The sequence below is a fragment of the Pelodiscus sinensis genome, chromosome 5 (genome assembly GCF_052426305.1).
Source record: "Pelodiscus sinensis isolate ZL-2025 chromosome 5, ASM5242630v1, whole genome shotgun sequence".
Lineage (NCBI taxonomy): Eukaryota > Metazoa > Chordata > Testudines > Trionychidae > Pelodiscus > Pelodiscus sinensis.
The window spans coordinates 29,443,021-29,456,288 of record NC_143056.1 but is presented as its reverse complement, the minus strand read 5'-3'; the positions used below and the strand labels follow the sequence as shown (position 1 = coordinate 29,456,288).

The following is a 13,268-nucleotide window of genomic DNA, read 5'->3' as shown; positions in this document are numbered from 1 at the left end:
GGGGACATTGCTCCAGCCAGCCTCTTTCACCTGTCTGGTGATTCTATTTTTGGTATGGTTTTATGAGAAGCAATCCCATTGCAGGCACACCCCATTTGCCTGGCACAGTGAAACCTTGATGTTGCTTTAAGTAATGAAGCTATATAATGAATTTGTTAGACCTAGCTCTTACTGTTTAGGAGGAGTTTTCAGACCTTACTCATTGATTTAGCTGTGCCCGAAAAAGAGCAGTACTCCAAATTTCTCCATTTTATTTCTTTCCTGTAAAGTTTACTGAGAAGCAATCCTATTGTATGTTCATCTATTTTTCATATCACAACCCGCCCCTGCAGGGAGGGCTCAGGGCAGGAAGTTGGGGGGAATTGTGATGCAACAGTACCTGCAAGAATTGTAAGGGTGGGGTGGAGTGTGGGGGGCTTAAAGGAGGGGACTAGGGAGTGTCAGGATGTGGGGGAGCTCTGGGTATGGATGTGGGGGGTGCAGAGGTCAGAACAGGGGTTTGGAGATTTTGGGGGGCTCAGCACAGGGTGCTAGGAGAGTGGGGGATGCAGGAGTCAGGGTTGGGGGTGAGGAGGGGCTCAGACAAACACACAGACAGACAGACAAACTCTTTAAAACCACATAGTAGATTTCACTAAAGCACTGGATTTGGTAGTCTGAGGTTTAATCCTTGCTTTATTAGACACCTTCCGAGTGACCTTGAGCAAGTCACTTAATCTCTATGCCTCAATTTCCTGCCAATACTTTATCTGTGTTTGAATTGTGTTTCAAGGCAGGGACTTTCTCCTGCTATGTGTATGAACACAATGGAACCTGGATTTCCAATCAGGCCTTTAATGAGCTGCTTAAAATCCATTGAGTTCTGTTGTCTAAATGCTGGCCTCTCCACTATCATTAGAGGTATAACAGATGGGCTGTCAGGGGCATTTGTATTTTAATCTCCCTCTGAAGAGAAGATACTAGTGCTTAAAGAAGTCTATTAAGCAGATGACTGCAAATGAGGTGTGAACCCACTAATTGGAATATACACTTCTCACTGCCATTTCCATTTTTTCCCCCAGGAGGCATTGATTAAGTAAGGGTTTTTCTGGGATTTTAAACATTGGGATTTTTACTTGACCTGCTAAGGCTGTCAGGTCTTGTTTGCTGCTGAAACAGTTCATGCTTTGATACTGGACAATGCATGAATGTTTACATTGCTTGAAATGTCTAATTGAATTATACTCCAAATCCAAATCCAAATGGGAAAGGCTGTCTTTAGCTCACAGGCTCATTCACTTGGATGTGGGTTTCATGCTGCTGCTTTTCTCTTCAGTCTCTGTTTGCTTCTGACTATGTTTGTGTTATATGAAACCCTAAATACTGAAAGCATTTCTGAGTGGGGAGGGGTGGGAGGTGACGCTCAACTCTACCACTTGAAGGGAAATGCACTCACCTTTCCACTCAAAACCTTATTATCTGTCAGTGTAATGTAAAAGCAAACCTGCCAGCTCCTATTTACCAATAGCCTTCCTTTGTCTAGACAGGTCAGAGACAATATATTATATATACAGACATCCAGTCTTACTAAAGACTTGTAGATTAAAGAAACTAACATCCCAGAAAGAAGGTGTGGCATTTATCAGTCATAATAGGACTTGTATATTCTAGTGCTACTGTTCATATGCACCAGTAGAAGTTAAGAGTCTGTCAGAGTTTCCATTTTAAATTGCTAATGAAAGGGGAAATTAATCATATATAGGAGCATGATCTTGTCCTCCCTGCACACTGGTGACTTACCAGGGCTACACTGAAGAGTTCTCACTAAAACTTTTGCAATTATAAAAATGACAGTTGGGGTAACATATATTTGAGAGAGTCTGTCTTTGTGTATTTATTTGATCAAGAACTCCTCCTACTCCGTAAGAGCTAAGACCACCAAATTTGGTATGCAGCTCCTCTTCTCATAACTTAAAACACGGTCAGGGTTTGGTTGTGCCAGGACAATAGGATGTGCCTGGAATGTGATTTTTTCCCCCCTCATACAATGGAAAGGGGAAGCTATTGTAGCAGGGACAGTTTTACTGTGGAATGACCACAGGGGTGCAGCTAGGGGCCAATGACAGCAACTGGGATGGCTATAACCCCACTAGGGCAGCAGGGACAGAGATGGGGAAAAGGACAGCTATTTACCATATATCTGAGGGAGTTTGTGTGTCTGTCTGTCCCCCAGCTGGGGCACATGCACCTCTCCCCCAACTGTGGCCATGGACAGGCGCTTCTTACCTGGACCCAAGCTGCTGTGGTGAGAGAGGCCTGGAATTGTCCTCTCTCCCTGGAGGAGCCTGCATATTGAACCCCTCATCTGCAGCCCCACTCCTAAACAATGATTTAAGTGTGTGTGCGTGTGTGTATGTTTCTTTTTGGGGGGGGGGAGGGAAGAACTCTAGTATCAACAGTTATACCAAAAAATGCTTTGGCTGAGAGATCCTATTTCAGACAAAAAACTGGTATAAGCTTGATAGCCAAAGCACATCTTTGCTGTGGGAAGCTGCATTTACATTACTTAGGAGGTATACAGGCATAGCTATACCAACAAACCTTTTCCAGTGTAGACTATACCAAAGATGCGTATCTATCCAGTGCTGCACCTTCCACAGACACATTGCCTCTCTCCCACACCTTTGTATGCTGCAAGTCCCCACCCCGCCCCCGCCCCCCACACTCTTTGGCTCCCAAAAGCCATAATTTAGCCCTTCAAGAAAGAAGTTCCTGTTTCAGTTAAATGATGTATGAATCAGTCCTCAGTAAAAGGCTGAGGAGTAAACACTATGGCACCTGCTTGCCTGAGACTGAGGCCATGTCCACACGATACATTTTTGTTTACAAAAGGGAGCATTTTTTAACAAAACAGTAGAGGTGCATATTGCCCAGAGTCCTGGGCTTTCATAGGAGGAGGTGATTAATGGCCCTGTACTCTTATATCACTGCAGCTCCCGTGGTGGCTTCCCAACTCCAAACAGACTGGTGGCAGTCTGGAATTACCCACTTCCACTTGCTTCTCTGCCATGAGGGCAGCTCTCATTCTGGCGTCCTTGCACAGCAGGGCAGGGACAAGCTCCACACATGATTCCAATAAAGTGGCTTTGGACATCTCAAAATTCTGCAACTTTTACTCCTCACCCCACCATCAGTGAGTGAATCACCACTCAGTGCTTGTTTCCTCGAGCCCAGTAGTGATGGTCCACCATGTGCAGCTGCTTCGTAAACACCAACAGCAATCTTAAATGGGTTCTTCCCATGGTACACAGCAGGGCAGACACCATGGAGTCATCAGATTTGCACCTCATGAAATACTGAAGGATCAGTTGTATTGCATTCATAATCCTCATCACAAGATTTCAGATGAAGATGGTGAGTGTGCAGTTTAAGGGCCTGTTGAAAAGCAATGTGAAATATAGTCAGAGGCCCATGGGATAGGTGAAGTGCCTCATGGGCTGCTGAACCTGCCCCCAGGAAGCATTTGCTATCCATTCCCAGAATGCACAGTGGCAGATGGTGGCACAGTGGGATACTGTGGGACATACACTGCCATAACAAGGAGTGTTGTGTGGACTTGCAAAAGCAGTTTAATTACAGTGGTGGATGATCAATGTAACTTAAGTTAGTAGTGTACATGTAGCCTGAGTGTGGTACCAGCACAGTTTTCAGCCTCCATGTAAAGACTTGTTCATTTTTATATGATGGCAGGGCAGTCTAACAAAATCAGACAGCTATTACATTAGCAAGAATGAGAGCATGAGTCTGACTTGTAGCACTAAAGAGAATCATTAATCTTTATTTCAACCTGTGCTGAGGTCCAGAATAGGACCTTGACATGATGCTTTCTAAGGAGATGGGAGCTATTTTAAATCTGACAATGAGTGATAGTATTTAAATATGATACACAATAGTTTGTAACACGCTAGGATTTTTAATACTTAGTATTTGTCTTGAATACAGACAAATTGAATTAGATCTGTGTCACCTCTGAGGGCAGCTGTTCTATTAGTTTGTATTTAAATAATTTTGGTCCCTAAAATTGTTAAATGCATAATAGCCATAGAAAGGATATTAAGAAGCCAGGTATTATGCTTGTTAAAAGACCAGACATGGAGGAAGGGGAAATACATTTGGTGGTCAGAAGAATATTTAATTTAAACTATGAATGTTAGCAATTTATTAATACCATATCTTTCTTTCATTCTAAGACAATGACTTCTGTCCTTTTCAAGTGTGACCGCTGTAAAGTATCTGTCAGACACAAAGAAAACTGTTGTTTATAAAGTAATTGTATTAGGCATCTTCCATTAAAATGCTGGGGTCCTCAGCAGAACTTCTCTCCAAATGAAATCACTGAAATGTGTTTGATCGTGATTATGCAGAAAGAACTCTCTGGCTGCATCTAGACTGGCTGCAAGTATTTGTGCAAGAACACTGACTTTGTACTGTACAAAATCAGTGGTTCTTGCGCAAATACTCCGCTGCTCCCACTCAGGGATAAGCCCTCTTGCGCAAGTATTCTTGAGCAAGAGGGCCAGTGTAGACAGACAAGTTAATTTCTTGCGCAAGAAAGCTTGATGGCTAAAATGGCCATCGGAGCTTTCTTGCTCAAGAGAGTGTCTACACTGGGCACGGATGCTTTTGCGCAAAAGCAAATCTTTTGCACAAAGGCACATGCCAGTATAGACGCTCTCTTGCGCAAATACTTTTAACGGAAACAATTTTCTGTTAAAAGTATTTGCTCAAAATCATGCCAGTCTAGATGCAGCCTCTCTCTCTGAACAACACCAAAACCCAGTAGCCTAGTTACTTCATTGGTATCCCACAGAAAGCCTTGTTCCTGGGGATGGGCCCTTAGGGCAGGTCTATACTAGACTCGGATGTTCAGCTTAAGGTACGCAACATCAGCTACGTAAATAATGTAGATGGAGTCAACATACCGTAAGCTGAGCTTAGAACTTTACAGCAGGAGGTCAATGGGAGCAAACTCTCCCATTGACTTCCCTTATTCTTCATGAATAAAGGAGTACTGGGGCCAACTGGGGGGTGCCCTCAGCATTCGATTCACTGGGTCGTTACTAGATCTGCTTAATCAAATGCCAGAGGATTGATCTCCAGGGGAACAATTGGAGATGTGGCCTTAGAGACGAGGCACTTCAGTGGGCTGCAGCAGTTCACTAGGGTTCCACCTATGCCCCGTGAATCCCCTGTCTGCTCCCTTCCCTCACATGCCTCTCATGCACTGGGGCATCAGAGCCCCGCACTTCCTCCCCTCCCTCTCCTTCCCAGCACTTTTGGAGTGTCACGAATCACCTGATTCACACTCCATCCACGTTCCTCTCCCTCACTCCCAGAGCTGGAAGAACCACAAATAGCTGATTTGCAGGCTGCAGGTTGACCACCATTGGTGTAGGGTGTTAATTGTGGTGCTTTTTGTTATAACTATGTATTATGATATTATGATTTATTGCTATAACTTACTAAATTGCAATCAAGAATTTTGCATTGGTTTTGGATTTGTTTTTCAGTTCAGGAAGCTCTTTAAATAAACTGGAGTATGAAATCATTTTCAAAGAACTATCGAAAGCTATTAAACTGTATCAATTAAGCCAGCTATTGTACTGCTCTTGGGCATTAAAATCCACCAAGATTCCTATATATTGGAAGATAATTCCCTGTGCTTCCATACAAAGGTCCAGGTTCTGAAATGGGATAAATTGGTGTTGTTCAATTGAATTGGCCCAAACTTGGCAGAACTTTTCCTCTGACTCTTATGAGTGCTAAACTATAAAGTTATGTAATTTTCTGGATGTTAATACACAAATAAATGGATAATGATGTGAAAGGTAAAGAATGTACCTTCAAGATAAGCAGTATTTTTATTAGGCAAAATGGAGAAACTCAGCTGAATCTATTCTTACTTCCCCCAGATATGATACCATTGAGCCTAATAGATCGAAAATGCCAGTTGTGTCTAATCTTTATGGGTAGCTGTAACATAATACTAGTTTAATTCCTTGGCTCTACCAAAGTTATTTTTTCACCACTTTTCCCTGCAACTAAAATGTATCAACTTCCCGGTTCCCATTTTTATGCGTCTGCAGCCTCCGAGTCAAAGATCTTTTGGGATTTAGAGTGTGTAATGTTGAAAGGTGAGGTTCAGCACAGAAGTCACACTGTGGGTTCATCCTTAAGGCAAGGGAGAGAGGCTTCAGTGCTATAACTTACTAAAGTGCAATCAAGAATTTTGCATTTGTATCCCATATGGTATGGGAAGTACAAATAGGGACCTCAAGATTTTGGCTGATACAGTGCATATACCAAGGGTGGGCAAGAATTTTTGATGAGGGGCCACTCCAAGATTTTGGAAAGTGGTCGAGGGCCACACTTCCCTGACATTAATGGAGGAGGTATGGGGGTCTGGGATGCAGGTTGGGTACAGAAGGGAGCCTGGGGGTAAGGGATTGGGGTGCAGAAAAGGGTGTGAGGTCTGGGAGCCAGTTCGAGTGAAGTATGCAGTTGTGACCTAGGGCAAGGGATTAGGGTGCAGGGGTTTGGATTGTGAGCTAGGGCAGAGGACTGGGGTGCAGGAGGAGTGCAGTGATTTGGGTTGTTACCTTGGGCAACAGATTGGGATGCAGTGCCTTGCAGGGGGTATGGGTTCAGGAGAAGGAAAGAGGGTTTGGCTTTTATGGGGTAAAAGGGCAGGAGTGGGGAGGCAGAGGGTTGAGGGAAGGAAGGACCTGGGGTGCCAGAGGCAGGCTCTGGCTAGGAGACTTACCTGGGTGACTCCCAGCCAACAGCCCAGCAGGTTTCTTAGGCAGCCAGCCAGCCTGCCTGCCTGCCTGCCTGCTTTGCCCCCCTCACAGGTTGCCGGGGCCATGTGCGATGGTGAATAAGAGCCTGAAGGGAGGGGCGAGTGGTGCTTTGCCCACTGCTTGTTTTTCAAACAGACAGTTCCTATTGGCCAGAAATCAGCCAGTGGGATTGTGCTGGGGGAAGGAGCAGCACATGAAGCACTCTTCCTCTGGGCTCATAGCTGAGAGACAGAAATGGCTGTGGTAACCTTTTCTGAGCTGTATGGACAAGCAGCAAGTTTGCCTAAGGCTCCCTGCTGAATCTGTGGGCTGGATTTGGTTGCTTGGTAGGCTGGATCCGGCCCCTGGGCCACATTTTGCCCAGACCTGCCATATACTAATGGAAGCACTGGTGAAGAGAATATAATTGGAACCCAGAGAAGTACAGGATGTAGACAATAGCCCCAATTTGTTTTGAAATCACAACACACTATATTTTTAAATAATTATAGTTAATACAGGGGACATTAGAAGAGCCCTTAAAACACTTACTTCATTGTGTTTTTCTGTTTTCCCTTGATGCATATAGATTCTCAGCTATTCAAATGACAAGACACAAGAAACTTCTTATAAGTACATTTTTATTTAAAATAAAAATTGATTATGGTGCCTTTTTAAATAGGGTACTGCACAATCTGTATATGCAACACAGTTTTTGGTACAGAACATACTTATTGAGCAATTTCCTTAAGTTCTAAATATACATTAATGGCTTGTTTGAGAAACATGACAACATTAATTCTGATTCTTTTCTCTTTAGTCATTTACCACCGATACAGATTTCCTATAAACAATATTTGTTTTCATCTGTACATGTGGTACACAGTTAAGAAGGCAGATCTCAGAATATTTACATTCATGCATTAATTTTAACATATTATCTTTGCAGTATAAAATCATATTTTTATTTGTACAGATGCAGGGAGTATTTTAAATATATATATTTATAATAGGCCTGATTTTCCACTGTGTTACACTATGTATATTCATTTGGACCAATGCAAAGTGAGCCAAATCAGATGCCAGAGAATCAGAATAATAGGTTTCTACCCACATTGCATAGTGTAAATGACAACACAAAATGCAAGGCTGTGGAGAATCAGGTCTGCATGTGTATAATCTATACCTTTTAAACCTAGTCTGTCCTTTGTAGTTTGTTTTTGCAGTTTTCAAGCAAGGTCTGGGCTCCATGTTGGTCGTGTGTGTTGTATCTGAATTAGCAAGGGGCTAAGCACCTTGAGCTCTCTTGATGTCAGTGTGAGTTGGATGCACAGCACTTTGCAGAATCAGATCCTTAAGAGTTTGCCTCAGTTATAAGTCTTCTAATTGCAAATATTTATTTATTTAAAGTTAGATCCATTGTCTCAGAAATAAAATATGCAGCTAGTATATGTGCAAGTCTGACCATGATTAATGGTTGGGGATATAGTCACTAAATTAAGTCTTATCTTGGTAGCAGAGGACTGCAAATCTAGAAAATCATAACTTTAAATCAGATCTTTAGTAAGTGTAAATCACCTTGACTTCACATCGTAGGTCATACCCTCGTCTGGTGTATCTGCTGGGTATATAGGGATTTTCCACATTTTATCATTTTAGAGGCCAAAATTACACTTTAAATCCAGAGGCCCAAATTACACTTTAAATCCTGTAAATTTCTATTTTGAATCACCAATTCCTGCTGTACAGGGTTACTATTGAAATGCAACATGTATCTGCCATGATTGCTATGTTCCTTTTATATTTAATTAAATGTGGGCTAAAGGAGCAGACAAGCCCCCTTATTTAAGCTTTGCAGTCTTAAGCAAAACCCTGAATTCATCAGAAAGCTACACAAGTTTACGTACTGTTCTTTTTTTCTAAAGATTGGAACTTGCATACAGTATATTTTCCCCAGTGCCATGCTCAAGATGCCAGTTTTGCTGCCGTGTATTTCAGTGCAAGAGAAGAAGTCAGGATTATAAAAGCAAAATTATCCCTGCAGAATTTTCTACCTATTCCAAAAGCACAATCTGTGAATGTTCAAAGTAAAGTTTCTTTGACAAAGCAGAGAGGAGAAATTGCTTATTTTTATTTTAATTGTTGCTGTCCTAATTTGGCCAGCAAACAATGAAATAATTTTAGATTTGTTTACCTTTTAAATGTATTGAGCTGCACAGTCAGCAATAACAGATCAATAGTATGGTGAACAACAATTTATAATTAACATGCCTTAGTATGCTTATTGAAATTGTCCACAAATCTGGTTATTACTTAGTGCCTATTTAGAGTTTGCCATTATATATCTCAAGTCACTGTCATAAGGAAAGCATGTATCATTACATGGGCAACAAAATGGCAAATGAAATTTAATGTGGGTAAGTGTAAAGTAATGCACATTGGGGAAAAATAACCCCAATTATACGTACAGTATGATGGGGGCGAATTTGGCTATGACAAATCAGGAAAGAGATCTTGGAGTTATCGTGGATAGTTCTCTGAAAACTTCCACACAGTGTGCAGCGGCGGTCAAAAAGGCAAATAGGATGCTAGGAATTATTAAGAAAGGGATAGAAAATAAGACCCAGAATATCTTACTGCCCCTGTATAAAACTATGGTACGCCCACATCTTGAATACTGTGTACAGATGTGGTCTCCTCACCTCAAAAAAGATATTTTGGCCTTGGAAACGGTTCAGAAAAGGGCAACTAAAATGATTAGGGGTTTGGAATGGGTCCCATATGAAGAGAGGTTAAAACGACTGGGACTTTTCAGTTTAAAAAAGAGGAGACTGAGGGGGGATATGATAGAGGTATATAAAATCATGAGTGGTATGGAGAGAGTGGATAAAGAAAAGTTATTTATTAGTTCCCATAATAGAAGAACTAGAGGACACCAAATTAAATTAATGGGTAGCATGTTTAAAACTAATAAAAGAAAGTTCTTCTTCATACAGCGTGTAGTCAACCTGTGGAACTCCTTGCCAGAGGAAGCTGTGAAGGCTAGGACTATAACAGAATTTAAAGAGAAGCTAGATAATTTCACGGAGGTTAGGTCCATAAAAGGCTATTAGCCAGGGGATAGAAATAGTGTCCCTGGCCTCTGTTTCTCAGAGGCTGGAGAGGGATGGCAGGAGACAAATCGCTTGATCATTGTCTTCGGTCCACCCTCTCTGGGGCACCTGGTGCTGGCCAGTGTCAGCAGACAGGCTACTGGGCTGGATGGACCTTTGGTCTGACCAGTACGGCCGTTCTTATGTTCTTATTATGAACTGGGGCACAAAAAGTAGAGTAACTTTCTAAAACTCACCCTGCAGGTCCATGGCAGAACTGACAATAAAACCTAGGTCCCCATCCAGAGCTCTTTCCATTGAACATGCTTCCTCCTCATTTGTGTTCACTGTTTGGGTCACATACTCCATTGTACATAGTTTAGAGTGTATGGATTAAGTTTGGATTACATCTTCGTCATGGGTAAGATTCTCTTTCCATTGAAATCAATGAGATTAGGATTAAACCTTAATGGCCTGTGCTTAGATTTTTGTTGCAAAAATATACATTTTCTAGACATGGTGATCTGCAAACCCCTTGGTAATCTTGGCCTCACAGAGCATGTCTTTAAAGCTTTACTAGGAAATAAAGAAATTCAGAGAGGATCAAAATAAAGTGCTAATATGGAGTCTGGGCTATGTTCATACTACATACTCAGCTACGCATGCAACCAATCTCAAACTATGGCACAGTTATGTGAAAGACAATTTTTAACAAAATTAAAAAGACAAAACATAAGTAACTATACCAAAATAATCTTATGGATTAAGAAACTCTGGAAAGCTATTAAAATGTTTTATGTGGTATTTAGGGATAATTGCCTTAGGCAATAAATACTTGAGACAATAGATTCAAATTGTAAATTATGATGTTGTTAATTCCACCTAAAACATATCAATGTATTTTGTGCAAGCATACAATATAAATATAGGAGGGAAATATACGATCAAGATTTTGGGGTGAAGGGTTACTTGCTGCTTTTCACATTTGCATTCACTCCACCCCAAGAAAGACATGACATTTAAAAAATAATATTCATGTACCTAAATTGCTACATAGGAATGACACTCTGAACAGCTACTCAAATAACTCCATAGAATCCTCAAAAACAATATATAGCAGCATTTTGTTTTGTCAATGAAAGGATATATATCTTTACATATACCCTACCCATTCATTAGGAATAAAAACAAAACAAAACTAGTTTTGGCCCTGAACCAAAACAATTTATCTTAGTATCCCAGAACTCCAGCAGAGAAATGCTTTAGAATCCAAATTTCACAGCTTTCCCATATCCACATAACTGGCCAAACAGTAAACCCCTTCCCTAGACATAGAAAAGCCTCAAACACTGTGGTATAGGAAATCCAGATCCAAGTTCTGCAGCTCCGGTCCATTCTTACGTAAAACCAAAAGTATCAACATTTTTCATTATTGACATAATGCCAAGGTGCAGTTATTTTATGCAATGAGACTGCAATGCCTTGTTTGACACAGAGACAATTATTGAAGCTTGACAGCAAGATGAGAAGCCAGCATGTGGTATAACTTTTTCTTTTCACTGTATTACTACTTTCTGTACAGTGATAAATGGGGACATATATATTGAATGACAAAAATAAAAAAATCAAATATACTAGGTCAGAAGTTTGGGGTGGGGAATGATGTGGACTAAACACTGGCCTTTACCCTAGAGGACTACTGATTAAATCTAACCTGAGATCCTTAGTGAAATGAGTCTGATGGAGTTATCTTCATTTTTAATACTCTGCAACCCATGTCACGAAAAAGGTACAACACAAAACTATAACATAGAATTTGGCACAATTGGCAGTCTCTGCTCAGGAATCGCAGAGGACTGAGCTAATACTGGCACACCGATTTACTAGTCGCTAGTAAATAGTCCTCTAAGTCAGGCCTACAAAATCCTTGGCGGGCCAGCTCAGGAAATGCTAAACCTTCAAGATATGATACTTGTTTTCTGCCCCAGCAGTTGATCAGTGGATAAGGAGGACTTCAGTTTCCAGTGTTGCCAGTTCTTTCAACGTGGTCAATCCCAAATATTCACTCCAAAATGTAAACACAATCCTTTCTAGAGGGATTTTCTGATGGATCTGGTGGTGCAAATACAGTAAATGTGCAGAACTTCACAGAGGAGGAGAAATCTAGAACCCATTTAAAGCTAGGCAATAAAGGATATGCAGGGAGAAAATAGAGGCTGATTATGAAGTAACAGTCAAAGCACCCTTTAATATTAAACTATTTTGAATAAGCTATGCTAATTGCCAATGATCATAGTTTGACTCCTTTTGTTTTAAAACCATGTCTTCAGCCATGGAAATTGCATAGTCACCAGACTGCAGCTGTATTTCCTGGGTTAACTCACAAGTTCATGCACTTTTTGGTTGCTTGGTGAATTAATGGAAACCCTTTCCCTTGTAATAACAAAGTAATAATTAATTGAGACTACAAAGCTTCTAGCTTGTAAAAGAAACTCTGCACAAGCTGGAGAAGCTTGCAGATGATGACTTCCACCCATTTATAATAAAATGCTGCCACTCTGGCAAATCATCTTCACCTCAAAGGACCATATTTAAGCAGCTCTTTATGAACAATCAAAAATAGAAAAGAGGGGGAAATGAAGAAGCTGGAGGCATCATGATGTTGCTTTCAACAGATGTGGCATGCAGTGATTATGCCTTTGTGAGGTCTTTTTTCTGGGTAGCCCTGATTGGCAAGTTTATCTTCCTTTGACAATCAGCAAGACTGAAGAGCAGTCTGCTTTTCTTCTCTGAATAACTGATGCGTGCACTATTCCTGAAATGTAGTCCATGGCCACAGAGCTCCTTTCACTTCCTTATTTCACCCACCTTGCATACTTTGTGTATGTGCTTTTAAAGTTTAACATCTCCCATATACTGTCGGGGTCCTGGGGATTATACAACTGCATTGTTATCAGCTGTTTTGTTGCTTCGGGAGGACGTCATTGCATATTCAGCTCGACTTGTTCCATTCTCTTCTTTTCTCAGTGGTTTCCTTAGGTGATCACACAGGTTCAAGGACAAATGAGGAAGGAGAGAAGAAAGGACAGAGAAATATAATCTTTATTATTGATATAGACTGAAAACAAAGATTTCAAAAGTGTCCTAGGTGAATAATTAGAATGTTTTCTAGACAACAATGTTTCATTTTATCCCTTTCTGTATATAGGTTAAATCAGAATTTGTTTTTCCCCAACCTTCTGCTCTCTCTTGAACATGTAGATTCAGCTACTTATGTTATATCATAGGGTCTTTGGCTTTTTAGACCGAACAGTATTTAATTGGTATATATGTAAGTGAATTTGCTTGCAGGAATGAC

The 13,268-nt window shown here is 41.0% G+C and overlaps 1 protein-coding gene across 3 annotated transcripts in view; it reads right to left on the bottom strand.

Moving 5' to 3' along the window:
* Positions 1-10,480: 10,480 nt before the first annotated feature.
* The window catches only part of PRIMA1 (proline rich membrane anchor 1), a 73,888-nt gene continuing 71,100 nt past the window's right edge, over positions 10,481-13,268 (bottom strand). For all 3 annotated transcript variants that reach the window (XR_012903318.2, XM_075926670.2, XM_006133671.4), the window contains one exon: positions 10,481-12,944. Coding sequence is in view for 2 of the 3 variants with exons in the window: in XM_075926670.2 (XP_075782785.2) it covers positions 12,845-12,944 (100 nt within the window). In the remaining variant the exon portion in view is untranslated. The remainder of the gene's footprint in view (positions 12,945-13,268) is intronic.